This window comes from Mugil cephalus, chromosome 21 (assembly GCF_022458985.1).
Source record: "Mugil cephalus isolate CIBA_MC_2020 chromosome 21, CIBA_Mcephalus_1.1, whole genome shotgun sequence".
Taxonomy (NCBI): Eukaryota; Metazoa; Chordata; class Actinopteri; order Mugiliformes; family Mugilidae; genus Mugil; species Mugil cephalus.
Window position 1 is genome coordinate 7760700 of NC_061790.1, and position 17054 is coordinate 7777753.

A 17054-nucleotide genomic window follows, 5' to 3' on the forward strand; every position below is an offset into this window, starting at 1 on the left:
CTGCTATGTGATGAACCTGTGGCCCAGATAATTACTGAACCGTCTTCAGGATTAACGCAATTGGCCAACGCGTCATCCGTGTCCTCCAATCAGAATGCGAGCATACCAAACAAGCAGGAAGAAGATAACTCTGGCCAATCATAAATCAGCGTTCAGCTTGGTGGGCGTGGCCCTGACTGAACGTGTTTTCCTCCACAAAGAAATCCCAACCTGGGATCTCTGGCTAAGCCGCCATTTCAAAGCGTGAAGGAGCTGTAGGAAATTTTGTATATATATTTTTTATGTTTTCTAATATATTTTTTATTTTTAATTAGCAGATATAGCTATAGTACTTGCTGAATCTACCTCGCCTGCACCACCAGCTGAAGTAAGTCATTCAGTCGTTAGCCTGTATTTCACCGCGTATTAAAACGACAGGAACGCCCCTTTTGTTAAACGGTTTGCTGTGTGGACAACCACACTATTTATTCCCAGATTTAATTTTTCACTATTACCAATTAAGAAAACGAGAATCTAAACTTTACACGCATCTTAAATTATGTTTATATCGAAGCAACTGTGACTGCTCTCAAGTCAGGACTGCTCAGGGATGGCGATTCCAGGAATTAGACATGACCCATTTAGGGCATTATAATGTGTCTGGCTTGGCTCAACGTTGGCTTCTTTTTTTGCATAACAGTACTAAGTAATTTAATATTAGAGTCTTGTGTTTGCTACTCGTGTCCTGTGTGGTGCTGTTAGCTTAGTGTTTATTAGCCACCACCTCTCAGGATCAGGACAGAAATGTTTCCATGACGCCGAAGCGCCGTTGGCTCTTATTTACTTTAAAATATCGCGATGTGTGTGTGTGTGTGTGTGAATGGCCTCCATGACATGGGCAGAGTGGTTAAAGTTAATTTTATATGCATGAGAGACAGTGCAATCCATGTGATATCACTGCTGCACTAAAAAAAATACTATTTAGCCTCCTCCAGTCAGTGTCTGTCTGGATACTGTTGTAAAATCACAATTAGATAGATACAGAAAGGGAGAACGACGCTTCCCTCATAGCAAAAACATGCATGACAGTACAAACACTGCAGCTTCTGACTGGAAAAACAGTTTGACTTTCATAATATGTAATTGCATGCAGGGCTGTTGTATCAGGATCAGCTATATCGAGCCATGTATGCACACACACATACAGTGTCTGAGTGTACCTGAATAACAATAGGTAAGAAAATGATCACCAACAATCACAACAAGTGAGATATACGCACCGATCAGCCACAACATTATAACTGCTGACAGGGGAGTTAAGTAACATTGACCATCTTGTGACAGTTCTGTGTTCTGCTCGGAAAGTTTTGGACCTGGCCATTCATTCATGTGGATGTTACTCAGACATGTAGCACCCACCTAGACCACCCCCACCCCATAGTGATGACACTCCTTGATGGCAGCAGCCACCACTAGCAGGATGCAGCCTGACACACGTGCAAAAAAAAAAAGAAAAGAAAAACAGCACCTGGCCTCCAAATTCACGAGATCCCAAACTGATCAAGTATCTGTAGGATGCACTGGAACAAGCCTGATCCACAGAGGCCCCTCTCTTCAACCCATAGACCCCAAAGACCCCCACTAACAACATCCTGTTGTCAGATGCCACAGGACACCCTCAGAAGGCCCATGTCCATTCTCCGATGACTCACAACCTACACAATATTAGGAAGGTGGTTATAATGTTATGCCTGATCGGTGTTTATGTATGTATGGGCAGGACTAAATATATACAAAATAACCAATGCATCTTTCTATCTCCTAGCTTGTATCCTGTTTCAGCATAAACTGAATATTATTAAAGTCATAAAGCAAAGATTTTGTGCAGTGCTGTTATATTAAAATGTGTTCGTTCTCAATAGTGTGAATAATGAACTGACAAGTGAGTGTGTGTGTACATATACTCTCTGCACGAATTAAAACTTACTCTTAGTTTGTAATTCTTCAAGTTGTAACAAACAGTCCTATCTTAAAACATAGGATTTTATACTTACATAGACGTTTGTTGATATAAAATAATGTATGAAACATTACAGTGTCTACACCATTGTTTTAAAATACTGTATTATTCCTTCTGGATGGTTAAAGCGGTGCTGCACTTTTTATTGTTTGCTTTGATTAGATTATTGTTCTTCTAAAAAGAGTAACTAGTTCATGTGTGGACCCTCTAAGTCTGTCATGGGGTTTCGGTCCTCTGAGGCAGCTGCTCCTTCAGAGAGAAGTTTAGATTGTTTTTCCATGCCAACAATTCTCTGGCGTTATACTGAATTCACACCTCTTCTTTTTATATCTTTTCCCCAGTAAATCTTCTTTCACACTCCACACTTGAGTCAAGCTTTGGCACAGATGCTGCATTTTGAAGTTGTGATCTGGGCTGTGGGACTATTAATAATTTTCGAGCTACCGGCTTCAACTTGCAGTTCTTCGTGCTTAACACGCAAAGCCGTCACCTGCTTGAGTAGGAGCGTGCACAAAGTCAACTACCGAACAGTGGTGCAAATGCTACACTGGAGTTTTGTGTTTTTGAGATCTGCTGAGGGAAATATATGTGTGACCCTGTTGGAGCACATACCTAAATGTGTTGTTTATCACGGAGTATTATAATCAAATAATAAACTGATGAATAAAAATGTCTTCATATGTGATAAATGTTTGGGAAAGAAGCTGCCATTTGTCCTCATCATGCCTCATTACCTTGTATCTGCAGGGGACTTTGGGCTTTATTTCTGCATGAATTACCTACCTTAAAAATAGAAACATGCTTAAATAATACATTTTACTCATGGAAACACACACTATGATCAAACAGTCTTTTTCATCAGCGTTGCACGCATGCTTGTATTTTACTTTTTGGGGTTTACTGTGGAATATACTCTAAGGTTTGTTTAATATTAATGTTAAATTGACGTCCATAATGGAAGGTCTCTTGTATATAACTTCGGACACCAATCATTTTCAGATGGACGCAGACACAGAAGAGCCGGTCACAGAAACATCAAAAACATCCGACGATGAATCTGAGAGACCCGGAATGGAAATGAAATCCAGGTATGTCCGGTTGACTCTTAATATCCGTATTGTGTATTTATGGACACAGTTATTGGCCAGTGTGACATTTCAAGCATCCCTTTGATAAGTTATTTTGTAAAGCAGTCATGGGGAGGTCAGGTTGGTGAACAGCTATACATAGTTATACACTACAGAGGCTGAGAGCAGATGGGAAAAGGGTCACGCTGTACAGAAGATACGCTGTTTAAATTATAAAACTGGTAAATGACTGGTTGTTGATAACTGTGACCGACCGTAAAGTAAAATCAAGAGATTTGATGACCCTTGTTTCTATTGGCTATAACTATGCTGGGCCTTTTTTTAATAAATTTTTATTGATGAGAAGGCGTATTTGTATTTTGACTTTGTTCCTTTCTGGTCATTAAAGTGAAACTTAAAAGGTTTGTACTTGAGCTAGTAACATTTCTCTCCTCGTTTTATGTCCTCAGGGGTCGTGGGCCCAGGGGCCGTGGTCGAGGGGGGCGCATGATTCGAGGCAGCATGCGCGGTGGACGGGGCATTATGAAAGGCTTTGGTCCTCCAGGTCATGGGAGGGGTCGAGGGAAGGATGGAGCCATGAATGGATTTGGGCCAATGAGGTACTTATTTATTATGTGCACAGCGATTAGTATATACAGAACTGTACGCTTTCTATCGAGCTAAGCTTCTTTGTGGGGTACCTCAGGGCTCCATTCTGGGACCTCTTCTGTTTTTAATTTACATGAGTGATTTATCCAAGGGTGTGGGATTATGTACTACCTCTTTTATTTGCTCAGAGGACCTTTCTTATGGAATTTCTTATGCAATTTACCTGCATCTCTAAAAGCAACGTCTTCGCTATCATCGTTTAAAAAAACAATTGAAAATTTAAATTGAAAATTCTCCAGCCAAGACTTGTAGCTTTTTAAACATCTACATAATGCATTTAATATTGTTTTATGTATAATGAAATTTTGTACTTATTACTTACTTTTTACTTTTAATTTCCACTAAATTTGTAGATGATTTGTACCTTTTATATTTTTTGTTTCTCTTTTTTCTTTTTTCATCTTATTGGTAATTTAATTTTCCTTTACAATTGTAGATACATTTTGCTTTATATAGGTACAGGTCAGCTCTCCTGCACATCAATTTACCATTTTTCTACCATTTTAATATTTTCTGTCTTCAGCATGTAAATAAACAAATAACAAAATACGTATATACAGTACGACAAAATGTAAAGCTTTAATTAATTGACTAGTATCCAAACAGTTACATAACATGAAAAAGAAATGCATCTAACATGAGAAATGTTTGTCTTTTTTTATTTGTTATGGATTTTATCCCAAGGTTAAACTGCTGCCTTTCACGTGTACTGTATTTATGCATTAAATGAATAAGTTTGGCTAAACAATTACACGTCATTGCAGAGGAATGGGAAGGATGAGACCTTACCCAGACTTCAGAGGTCATCGAGGCAGGGGTGGACCGATGGGCATGGGCCCACCTCCTCCTCCACCTCCCCCACCTCTCCCCATGCACCTCAGAGGCCCCTTTCCACCCATGCCCAGGTAACGCCCTCCGTTAAATGCACCTGAAGGCACCGGATTGTCTTAAGATTGTAAAGATAAATTTGTCCTTAAAGTTTATTTTTTAGTTAGGATACATTGAGACACATTTTTGATACTTGGATTTGTCACTTTAATTTGTTTTTGTCGCACTAATATATATTCATATCTGTAAATTGTCACTGTCTGTAGACATGGACCCCCTCCACCCCCTCCTCTGGGCCATCCTGGTTTCAGAGGCCGTCCTCCACACCCTCGAGGTCGCGGCATGCCGCCCCCTGGACCCCCACGCCACTTCCACCCCCGTGGCCCGAGAGGGTAAGAGGTGTTTCAGTATTAATATCACGCTTAAGCTTGAAAAAGTCACAATTCGCTGCACTTTGCTTGCTCACTTTTAAGATTTCTGAATGAGTTTGCACACGTTGAGAGCTGCTTACACCAGATGTGATCTTTAACATCTGCGAATCCGTAACTTTAAGCAAAAGCACTGAGGGTTGCTACACAAACGCACAGTTTCTTCTGTCCCTTTCTCTAAAGTCTTGTTCCAGCTTCATTTTCTTGACGTTAACTAAATTAACTACTCGGTTGTTTGTCAAATAGAAGAAGTAAAGCAGCCGTAATAGAATTGAGTCAGTTAAAAAAAATAAATAAAACTATGCTTACTCCTCATCCTCTTTGAAGCCACACTCTTAAATAGTGCATGGACTATGAAACTTAAAAAAATATATTAAACTGTATTTTTTTCTTTCAAAGATACACACAGTTAGGGAGGGGATCACACCCCCCCCCCAATGGAGTAGTTCACACGGCTGCTCTTATCAGAGTGTGCCCCCTATTGGCCAAAGCCAAGAATCCAATGTGTGATTTTATCCTTTTACACAGCTACCACAATGGACCGGTCTCTCCTCCGCCTCACCCCCCACCTGGCAGAGGCCAGAGGTGGCCAGGCCCCCCTGGTGGCCGACGCTTTTAACACAGCCTGCCCTAAAAAACCATAACCGAGCACTTGTTAACGTAGAAGGGGCCTAAAGTGGTGCAGTGAATGAAACACCCCTGATATTATGTAACATATGAGTATCAAGAAAATACTCCTGGTTATTGATATTGTCTACTGGCACAGAAATAATGTGAAAAATGAGTAATGGCAACAAAAAAAAAAAAAAAAAAAAAAAGGACTCACGATACAACAGTGTAAAGGCATTATCGCACTGTGTTACCTATCAACATGTTGGTACTGTAGAGACTATTTTACATTGTCGTGACACAAACTGTTACGGTTGAAGTCGGTCTCGAAGGGAGGAGAAGTTCATGTCATTAAATGTTCTGTGGTTCTTGTTACAGTCACCCTGTGAGCCTTAAGACGTTTTCCTGATTCCTAATAAAGGTTGAAAAATGGGTGACGCTGTATGTTGAAGGTGGGGGAAGAGGGTAAATTTAATGAAAGAGTGCACAGCAGCCCTCGAGCACTGCTACTGATTAGTTTAGTACACCTCCCTAACCTTTCCCTTTTGTTACATGGAAGTAGTTATGTATTATAACTTCACCGCACAGTGCAGCAGATATTGTTTAACACTAAGGCAGTGTCCTATTTGTATTCATGAGTATTTAATTTTCTATCTATAATGTGCAGCTATTTTAAGTTATGAGTATTGCTGTTTGAAACATCCGTGTTTGTCTCCAGCAATCGATTATGTAATGACAAGGAAAAGGCATTATAAATGATATACTAGCGTACTGAACTATATATATATCCAGTAGCTCTAATTAATGAAAGCAAATTCCATTTCGTATTTGCTCCCGTTAAGGACTGTGTGTAGTTCTCTTGAAGTGTTACATCTTTATTCACTGTAATAATCAGCATACTTTTGTGAACCTGTGAATGTGTTTTATGAGAACCGCCGAGACGTGCGAGGCAGTCGTGAAAGAAGAGAAAAAAAAAATAAAACTAAAAAAATAAACTTCTTCTTTTTTTGTTTATTCACAACCAAGTCTGAGAGTTGTCATTACAATTTATATCTGTACCACATTTGCATTTGTCAGTGTGAGATTAAATATTCATGTGACAAAGACCGTCCATTAGATTTCTTATTGTCTGGAGAGCTTGGAGCCCCTAAGGGAACATATTATATTCTCGATCTAACTGAATCCATCTCCAAGGGCTGAGGGCTGATATTAACCTAGAAAAAAAAACAAAAACAAAAAAACAAAGTAATCTGTGAGTTGCACTTGAAATTGTTTCTCATTCACTGTGTAAACTGACTGGAGGACCGCTCCACTGGAGTGAACATCTTGTCACGACACAGTTTTAAAAATCAGTGGTAGCATGTCTAAAAGGAGGACATCATCTGCAAAGGATAAACACTCTGATATAACCAAGGACTGTCATGTTTTCACGCAGTTACAATTTGACATCTCACTATTTAATCTTTTCTGTGATACAATTCACATCTTAATAATTTGTTGCCATGCTTGTAGTTGAAGATTCAGGGAGTCCACACACATGTTCTGATTCCTAAAATAAAGGGGACATCTTATGGAAAAACAACAAAAAAAAAAGATAATAACCGAGAATTAAGCTGAACTCCGTGTGAATGCATTTTTTTCGCTAAATTGGCAAAAGCAACAGTGGAATCAAACGAAGAGGACGTGGTTACAACCAGCGATTAGGCTTTATCTCTAGATAAAAAGAGGATTTTTACTTGAATGCTTCCTGCAGACCCAAGAGGTGACCAGTAAATAGCCGCAGCCTTCTCTCCTCTCTGTCCTTTTTGTTTTTTTTTTCCCCATCTCTTCAGCAACTTTCAGTACATTTTGCTACCTCTTCAGCCTCTGCAGCCCCTTCTTGTTTCTCCCTTTGGTTGATAATAATGGACTGACTGTTGTTGTCTCCTGAAGGGGGGCACACAGTACAGTTAGCCGGGGCCCCGGGAACCCGAGCCCTCCCTCACACCTCTCTCGTTCTCCACCAGCAGCGTGACGCCTGAGGTTTTCGGCGCTTCACTTGGAAAAGGTGAGCCTTCCTCTTAATCCCTTAAAACCCTTCCCTCTCTGAAACCAGGAGATTCTCTCTTTCAGGACAGGAGGTGGAACGGGGGCCGTGCAGAGACCGGTGAGGTTTTATGTGTTGCGAAATCCTGTTAGACGGGTCTGTTGTGTGCTAATGCAAGGAGAAAATAATTACACAAATAATCAAAAATGGCTTGAAAATGACATCCTTAAAAGATCAGTGGTCATTTTCACTGGCACACTGAATGTGAAACTAAAACTAGTAGCACCTGTGACCTTATGACAAGTTAAAATATCTGCTGTGAAAAACAGCCGACCAGACAGAACACTTGTGGACCAGAGCCGACGGGAATTTCTTGTGGCAATTTGGATTCCTGTTGGCCTGTTTTCGCCATCATGATTTGTCTCTATTCAAACTCACTCAGATCCTTCCACCCGTCCGTTTTCCAAAAACAAAACGACCACTTATTACCTCATACATCCCACACACTGACAGAGACTGTCACGTCACCTGCCGGTGGTCATAATGTTATGGCTGATCACGTAGGACCATTGTTCACACTAGTATCCAGGCCTTTGTCCTGATGTGTTGGCATTTAAGTGAAAGTCTCAATGATTAGAGCAGATATCAGTTTAAGTGAATGGAGCAAAACAAGCCACTAAGAGCTCTCGGTTTCTGGGATAAAGTTTTAGAAATACTGAGAAAAAAACGTTGCCTGATTGTATTTTAGTTAAATAGTTTTATCATTCACAGGGCTGAAGAATAATAAAAACCTCAGAAAGACTTGCTTTTATTATTGTCGTGAGTTCGGGCATATTTATGCAAGCATGCACAAAAAGAAGATGAATTTCTGCATCTTGCTGAATTGATCGTAGGACAAATTACAAGGACGTTCATCACAAGTGGGAGCATTTAAATATATTAATCCTAACCCAGCCACCAACAGGTACAAACAGGAAAAAAAGCCCCGTCAGGGCCTACAGTTTACTCCCAATAATACTATTTGCATTGTTATTATTAAAACTGGTTAATGTCTTTCTTTATATCCGAGTGTCTTCTCTGCGTAACAACTCAGTTTAGCACATGAAGAAACAAGACAAAATGACAATATTTAAATAGATACATGGAAAAAAAATGATCCATCATACATTTTTATTGCTGAAACCTGTTTTACAACGACAACGTGTTCTAAACACAAAATGAATGTCGATTTGTATATATTTGTTTTTTGTGTACCTAATATTCAATAAATGCATTTAAATGGAACGTGTGCTGGTCTTGTGTCCGACGCTGTGTGTTCATATGGAGTAACGGTCTGACTTCAATGCAGCTACTTAAACATTGACTTAACTCATTAGCAACACAACCCCAACTTGAAAACAGCACAAAGAGGTAAGTTAAAGTTGCAGTGTCACTGAATGCAGAGCTTGTTTTAATCATGCGATTCCACGCTGCCATGTCAGAGAAGGCAACAAGAACACAGCTCAGGATATGAACACACGTGTTTCCGTTAAACATATTCACAGAGAAATCACGTTTCTGTTCGTCACGGCTGTATTCACTGGCCGGGCTTCTCATCAGTGGGGTTGTCGTCCCACAAGGGTTTGAGGATGTGATCTGGAACCTTCTCCATGGCAGTCTGACGATGTGAGCAGAACAAAAAGACGGGATTAGTTTCACCCATTTGTAGGCGTTGTCAGTGATTAATGTCCGACTCTGTAGCGTCTTACCTTTGTCACCTCCATGGCTACGCCTTCAGGGAGGTTCCTCTGGATGTATTCGAGGTATACCTGTGCTGTGCTGCCCGTTAAACGAGACAGCTACAGAAAACAAGAGACGTTTTAGACCAGTGACATTATCATAACTCATTTTTCTGAAGATTTAATAACTACTGTAACCTTAAATAAATTAATACAAATCCAAAAGGTGTGAGAAGAAATCAGACAAATAAATAAATAAAAATAGCTTATTTGTGTGGTATTTTTTTGTTCCTTTTAGTCATATTTCAGTCCAAGCACCTCACCTCAATGGAGCGGTAATGTGTCCTCATCTCATACTGGACCCTGTGATTTTTGAAGATGTGTACTGACTTCAGGAGTGTCATCTTCTCTATGTCTTTGGGAGGTTCAAAACTGTTGCAGAGATAAACGTGACATTAATTTAAAAAATAAAATAAAATAAGGTACACTGTATTTAACTGTTAGCACTGATAATTTGTGTTTGCTAAGACTCACACTTTGTCGATGGTGATGCCCAGCTCTTTAGCCGCCATGGTGGCGAAGAACTCGTAGCTGTCCAGAACAGCTCTGTCATGACTTTTCACCAAAACCAGCACCTTATGGAACAACGTGTCCGGTTCTTCCGTTACCGTAATCTGGACAAGGAAACACAACAGAAATCTTTCCCATGTGACGGCACTCTGGTGTAAACTAGTTCACATTAAGATTGGAGGTAAATAAAAATTATACCAAACACTCACAGCTGAGGGTGTTGATGATAACAACGTTGTTGTGTGGAAGGAAGTGCTAGGCGTCGACGGACGATGGAACCTGCAGAAAGTAAACATAAATTAACATTTAGGAATGTTTTATATTATGATTAATATACTTAAACACGTGCATCTCAATCACATATGAAGCACAGTTCCTGCACTGAAAAAAAAAGCCTGTTAATGGTGAGTGATGAAAAAATAAATACAAAGAAAAAAAGGAACAAAATCTTCACATCTTCATAAAAATATGGAATAAACGTGAGATACAGTATATTGTGTAATTATACATGTAAATATATGTCCAATACTTATAATTCTCTACAAATATGTGGATGGTACATTCATATAGAAAAAAATATGTAAATGATATATAAAATACATAAGACATCAATTAAGAGATTTAAGGCAAGGGACATATAAATAAATTCTGTATATAGTTACCCAGTTTACTGAACCTGTAAACCCGTAGCTAATAAAAACTAATAGCTGTAAATGTGTGTGAGGAAAATTGTGACAACTTAATGGAGTAAAAAAGTAGATTTAATCCATTTAAAAGTAAAAGAAATGATAACTGATGTCACAGACACAGCAAAGTATTTAGCTCATAGTGGAGTTTAACGCATTTACTACTAAATTAAGTAAAATCAAACCACATAAAGAATAAGACAGGCCTCTTACCGGGTTGTATTAAATTTCTTGTGACTTGAACATGCAGTCAAACTTCTCGGTCCCTGGTAATGAAGAAAACTAAATTAGTAAGATGACTTTTACTGTGTTAGCCAAAATGCTAACAAAAAAAAAACACGAGTGACACAAATGTGACATTTGCGTTAATTTTCTTTTTTCTTTTTTTCTCATGTTATGCAATTGTTCGAACATGTTTGTCCCAAAACATAAACCACATGAGTTGCCATACCAAATGTGTGATTCCTCTCCATATCCTTGGCAAAGACATCAATTCTCGCCTGAGAGCCATGGGAGCGGCCATGTTGTTTTTCTTAATGGAGACGGACACAGACTAAGAATCATGTTTACTCTCTACTGAACCCATGTGTCTGGGAGGACAAACTACAATTATGGTTTTATAGCGGAGGGTTTTTCAGTTTATACAGTCAATGTATTTTTCCAGTAAAGAAAATAAAAAGGACAAAAAAAGATACACTTAAGATCTGCAGATGCAGATCTATTGATCCCTCTAGGATGCCGTCTATTTATGAAATAAATGTATTTCATTCATACTCTGCTTTCCTGTTTCTGGTTGTGGAGTGACGTATCGTGATAAGTGATTAATATTTTCGTACAAAGATAACGCGTAATTAATTAAATTGATAGCATCTTCTTGTTTTTTTTTTATTTTTATTATTATTACTATTTTTTCATTAAATTTTAGTTATGGAATATAATTGATAATGTCGAATCAAAACTGGAGCAACTCCTGAAATAATGTAGCCTACACAAGCATAGTATGGTTTCAACAATTATTTATTTTCTGCGATCTGTGGCGGTAATTCGATAGTTTTGGTGAGACTTGTCAGTGAAAGTGAGGGAGACTTGAAATGTTTACCCAAAACCTGGAGGCAAAGCCAATACCTGCAGCAAGTTGGTAAACATGACGTTTTGTCTTAGCCTAGGCTTTCTACAGTTTCGGTTTTGCTAACTGACCAGCCATATAACCACCGACATAATGGATCATATTTCTCCCTTTGGATCATACTTCGGTAACGGAAAGTGAGCGCACTAGCTACATCCCTCGGATATCTGTCTAACAACTAAAACTAACTTTTGAAACGTACAGCAGTACATAAATGAGTAGTCTACATGGCCTATAAGAGATTTGCTACTGATTACCTCTATTTTCCTTGGCGATAAAGAATTGAATTGTCCCAGTCGTCTCAAAAAGTGTCGCTTTGCAGGATTTACTATTGCGTGATTTTTGAATTCCCCCGCCGCATCGCCCCCACACAGAAATTTGGATTGTCATTTTCCAAAAACAGATTCTTGACCTGTCCCTCGCAATAGTCACTTTCCTGTGTGAAAAGTGAGCGGGAAGCGACAGCAACAGAAAATAAAAATATGACTGAAGAATCAAACTATTTGATTTTACATCGAGTTTTGAAAGACGATATTAAATTGATTGATGTAATGATTAATTAACTGACCGATATAGTGATTTCCGCCATTAAATATGAGAACGTTGCCCTCCATGTATAGAATAGAATGTGACGTCATCTGGTGTCAGGTGACACCCGATGGTTCTTTGTCCAAAGGAGTGACGTCACTACAACGTAATAAAAAAAGTGGCTTTGATGCTTTGATCCTTTGATGTTGACAATCTTCCCGGAGTATAAATAGGAGCAAGCCCCTTAAGTCCACCAGTGAGTTTATGATCGGTACATTTACTGAAGACACACAGCGAGCGATAGCAAGCATTATTTCACGTTCATCAGAGCAACACATTGAATCGAGTAGTCGACGCACACATCGATTCCCAATGGAGACAAGTGCAACATACCGTAGCAAGGTCCGCAGAGGAATACCAAAGGCCACTCTGCGTGACCTTCAGCACAACATCTCCCTTCCAGAGAAGTCTGTTACGATGGAGCAACCTCAGCCAGCAAACCCCTGGAAAATCACATCTCATGTCCAAGAGGTCGTTGAGCAGAACTTCAGCATGCAGCTCGACGATTCCGAGTTTCCAGCGCTCCAGACAGAGCAGACTCAACCCCTCATGCAACGGGAGCAGAAGAACAACAAGGCCATGAAGAGGGGATTCAAACAACACAAGACGGCAAGAATCAGCTTTGGTTTAATTCTGCCAAATATACTGACAGAGGTACCTGCTGCATCTCCAGAGGTTCCTGCTGCATCTCCAGAGGTGCCTGCCGCATCTCCAGAGGTCCATGCCGCAGCTCCTGAGGTGCCTTGTGCAGCTCCTGAGGTGCCTTCTGCATCTCCAGAGTTGCCTGGTGCATCTCCAGAGGTGCCTTGTGCATCTCCAGAGGTTCCTGCTGCATCTCCAGAGGTGCCTGCCGCATCTCCAGAGGTCCATGCCGCAGCTCCTGAGGTGCCTTGTGCAGCTCCTGAGGTGCCTGCTGCATCTCCAGAGTTGCCTGGCGCATCTCCAGAGGTACCTGCTGCATCTCCAGAGGTACCTGCCAAATCGGCAGAGTTACCTGCCACAGCTCCAGAGGTGTCTGTGGCAACTTCTGAAGTATATTCTTCAGAAACCCCAGCACAGTGTGCCATAAAGACTGAAGTACAGTCTTCCACACGACCACATTTGGTGAACACAAGACGTCAACCCCAACGTTTCATGCAACCACATCATGTGAACATGAGACCTCAACCCCAACGTTTCATGCAACCACATCATGTGAACATGAGACCTCAACCCCAACGTTTCATGCAACCACATCATGTGAACATGAGACCTCAACCCCAACGTTTCATGCAACCACATCATGTGAACATGAGACCTCAACCCCAACGTTTCATGCAACCACATCATGTGAACATGAGACCTCAACCCCAACGTTTCATGCAGACACATCATGTGAACATGAGACCTCAACCACAACGTTTCATGCAACCACATCATGTGAACATGAGACCTCAACCCCAACGTTTCATGCAACCACATCATGTGAACATGAGACCTCAGCCAACTTCATGCAACCCTCATGTGAACATGAGACCTCAACCACAACGTTTCATGCAACCACATCATGTGAACATGAGACCTCAACCCCAACGTTTCATGCAACCACATCATGTGAACATGAGACCTCAGCCACAACGTTTCATGCAACCACATCATGTGAACATGAGACCTCAACCCCAACGTTTCATGCAACCACATCATGTGAACATGAGACCTCAACCCCAACGTTTCATGCAACCACATCATGTGAACATGAGACCTCAACCACAACCATCCGCACTGAGAAACCAGCTTGGGCAAACTCCTAAAGCGGAACCATCTACTGTCCCCCAGAGGGAAGTTCCAGAAGTACCTGTGACAGCTGCCGAACCATCTTCCCCAGCTTCTACCTTGGCCACACAGCAGCCTGCAGAGGATGAAGTACATCCAATTCTTCAGATGCTGTGTGCCAACACAGCCAAGAAACCACAGGCCACAGTCCAGCTTGAATGTGCCAGTGCCGGGAACCAGAACGACGGTCTACATCAGATCTCTGAGCTGGAGTTCCACAAAATTCTGGACAACAAGACAAAGAAGGTTTCTTTGCTGGATCAAGACAACACTGTTCTACTAAAAGAGGTAGAACAGATGAAACAGCTTCTTGCAACTCAAGCCAAGAAGGCTAAAGAAGACATGACTGTCCTTCATCAGGAACTCTCCAAAAAGGACACAATGCATGGAAATGCTTCCCTGCACGTTCAACAACTTGAAGAAGCAATCAAGGCAGAGGAAGAAAAAAGGAAGACAGCCAAGAGCTGTCTGCAACAAGAGGTAGAGGAAACCACCAAAGCTAAAGCAGCACTGGCTGCCCTGCAAAAAGAGATGCAAGATAAACAACGCCAGTGGGAGGAAGAAAGGCGCAATTACGTGGCCAAGAACCTGGAGACAGCCTCCACTATGAAGGCTGCAGCAATCAAGGCGCAGAAGGACCTGGAAAACCAACAAAAAGTGTGGAACCAGGAGAAGTCTGACCTCCAGCAGCGTTTGCAGTCTTCACAGGAGGCCCTCGAGAAGAAGGTGGAGGAGGAGGAAAATTCCAGAAATGTGTTAACAAACACACTCACACATCTAGAGCAGCAACCGGAGGAGGCGCCGCCAAAAAAAAAGAAGAAATCTCTGAAGAAGCGATTCCTCAGCCTCTTCAAGAGAACTCCAAGGACCTGACCTCTGACTTCTGCTGCCCCTACAGTCCAGTCCTACTCTCCTCCAGCCTCTCCCACTGTAAATCTGTGTTTTTGTTTTTGTCTTGTTTTGTGTTTGTCTTGTTTTGTCTAAAGGGCGGTATGGCGATATAGTGATCGACATTGTGTCCAAGGACATACATGTCACTGTGAACACCCCTTACCCCAAGCCCCCATTTCTTGTTTTTTGTTTTTGTCATTTTGTTTGTCTTGTGTTGCTGAGTGTGAATGTGAGTGTGCATGGTTGTCTGTCCAGAGAGGGTAAAATATTTTTTTTTTTATCCAGTATCTCTATGTGGCCCTGTGATGAACTTGCAGCCTGTCCTTACGTTATTGGTCAAAATAACCTTTGTCCATTGCCTGCTGGAAGAAGCTGCAGACATCAACAGAGTAAACATCTAGCCATCTACAGACAACGAATGAATGAGTGAATGAATGAGTGAATGAATGTTTTTGTCAAAAGCATAACAAATAAAAAAACAAAAACATAAAATATTATCATGTTTACACATTGTAAATTATTAAGTTCTGAATATTCAAAATGTAAGAGTTAGAGAAAAGAAAAGAAACTGAAGTCATGTTCATATATTTATGCAGGTTATCAATAATAGATTTTTATTACATATGTTTTATTCTTTTTTTCAGTAATCGTTATGTAAAAGTAACGCACACTTTGGTCACTATACCTTCCTCTAGATTAATGAAGATTATTACTGAAGTGCAATTCCTACCACTTATGATTTATCGTGTTGCTAGTGTTATGTGACTATTTTAATTACTTGTCTCTTTAAGTTTTTATTATGTTATTGTCATTTTAATGGTAGCAAATGTAGATAATAGCCTGCACACAATTACTACATTAATTCTACAGAGGTTAGTGGCAAGATTTTTTCAAAGGGAGTTCACTTCAGTTGAAAATGCATTGTAGAAGAGCTGCAGTCTGCTAGTGGAGGTGCTGAGATGATGATGTCGTAGTTAGATTATGGTAATGATGATGGCAGAGAAAACAATGACATCCTTTATGCAGGTGAGAGGACACAGTGAATAAAGTGGGGGAATACCGCCCCCTACTGCCCCTCGGGGCACAGCCTCCAGAATGAAAACGGTTAAATCAACAACCTTCATTTGGTTTAAATCAACTCTGTACACTATAACCTTAATGAAGATTTAAAGCTTGGCTGTTATATTAAAATAACACTTTCATTAGTATTCCCAGTGAAATGGCAAGTTAGTGAGGATCAGATGTTAAACCTAAATTACAGCGTTCACTGGGGTATAATCATTCCTTAGAGGGAAAGTTATTTAAATAAGGTATCATTTTAAGCCAAACAGGAATGTATGTTGCCATTTTCCGTCTGTTTTTTCCCCCTTTTGCACACGTTTAATGATAACTAATGATGATGGTGGTTAATATTCCTTATGTAGTTATTTTCTGTTACTATGCCATAATCACTGATGATGGACTGAATAAAAGCAAAAATAAAATTATGACAGCCCTAAAGACTATAAGACAAAAAACCATCAACACAGTGAATCTGGATGGATATTATAAGTATACATAATTAAGCGGTTATGGTTCTTCCTCTCAAGAAAGTTCATCTTGTTGTAAATTAAATGGCTAAACTGTTGCATAACAGTAACATTTGCTGCATCCTAAACAGCTATCACATTATTAAAATTTCTCATACATCAGTATAAAAGCAATCCTTCAGAAATAAAAGATACTGTACATTTCTGAGAAAATGACTTACTTTGACAACAACACAGTAACTAGCTGATGAGTGATAGATGTGTGATAGATCTCTTTCAGTTTTACTACTGATGGGATGTTTTTATACATAAATATATAAAATTGTATTTGCCAGAAAGGAATTTACAACAGCGGCAGAGTTATAACATAACAACTACCCAATGCAAATCATATGAATGTATGAAAGAGAGAGTAGCCTGTATAAAAAAAACATGCTTTAAAAGTTGATGCTTGAGATTTTCACATATTGACTAAAGGTACAATTTTAGAACCTTGTGAACAACCCAC

The 17054-nt window shown here is 40.1% G+C and overlaps 2 protein-coding genes across 3 annotated transcripts; one reads left to right on the forward strand and one right to left on the reverse strand.

Annotated features, from left to right (window-relative positions):
* The first annotated feature begins 166 nt into the window (after positions 1-166).
* Positions 167-8263, forward strand: si:ch211-51e12.7 (uncharacterized protein LOC336335 homolog). 2 transcript variants are annotated; one of them, XM_047574066.1, is made up of 6 exons: positions 167-367; positions 2999-3087; positions 3537-3686; positions 4500-4640; positions 4830-4955; positions 7533-8263. In XM_047574066.1, the coding sequence occupies exons 2-6, from the start codon at positions 2999-3001 to the stop codon at positions 7612-7614; spliced, it is 588 nt and encodes a 195-aa protein (XP_047430022.1). In that variant the 5' UTR covers positions 167-367; the 3' UTR covers positions 7615-8263. The 2 variants fall into 2 exon arrangements, with proteins under 2 accessions (XP_047430022.1, XP_047430021.1); XM_047574065.1 differs by lacking the exon at positions 7533-8263 and adding an exon at positions 5520-6621.
* A 155-nt stretch (positions 8264-8418) lies between these two features.
* Positions 8419-11185, reverse strand: mrps10 (mitochondrial ribosomal protein S10). Its single transcript, XM_047574064.1, has 7 exons — positions 11052-11185; positions 10814-10866; positions 10124-10193; positions 9879-10018; positions 9668-9776; positions 9375-9464; positions 8419-9283 (listed from the first exon to the last, which is right to left on the reverse strand). The coding sequence occupies exons 1-7, from the start codon at positions 11121-11123 to the stop codon at positions 9203-9205; spliced, it is 615 nt and encodes a 204-aa protein (XP_047430020.1). The 5' UTR covers positions 11124-11185; the 3' UTR covers positions 8419-9202.
* Between the last annotated feature and the right edge of the window lie 5869 nt (positions 11186-17054).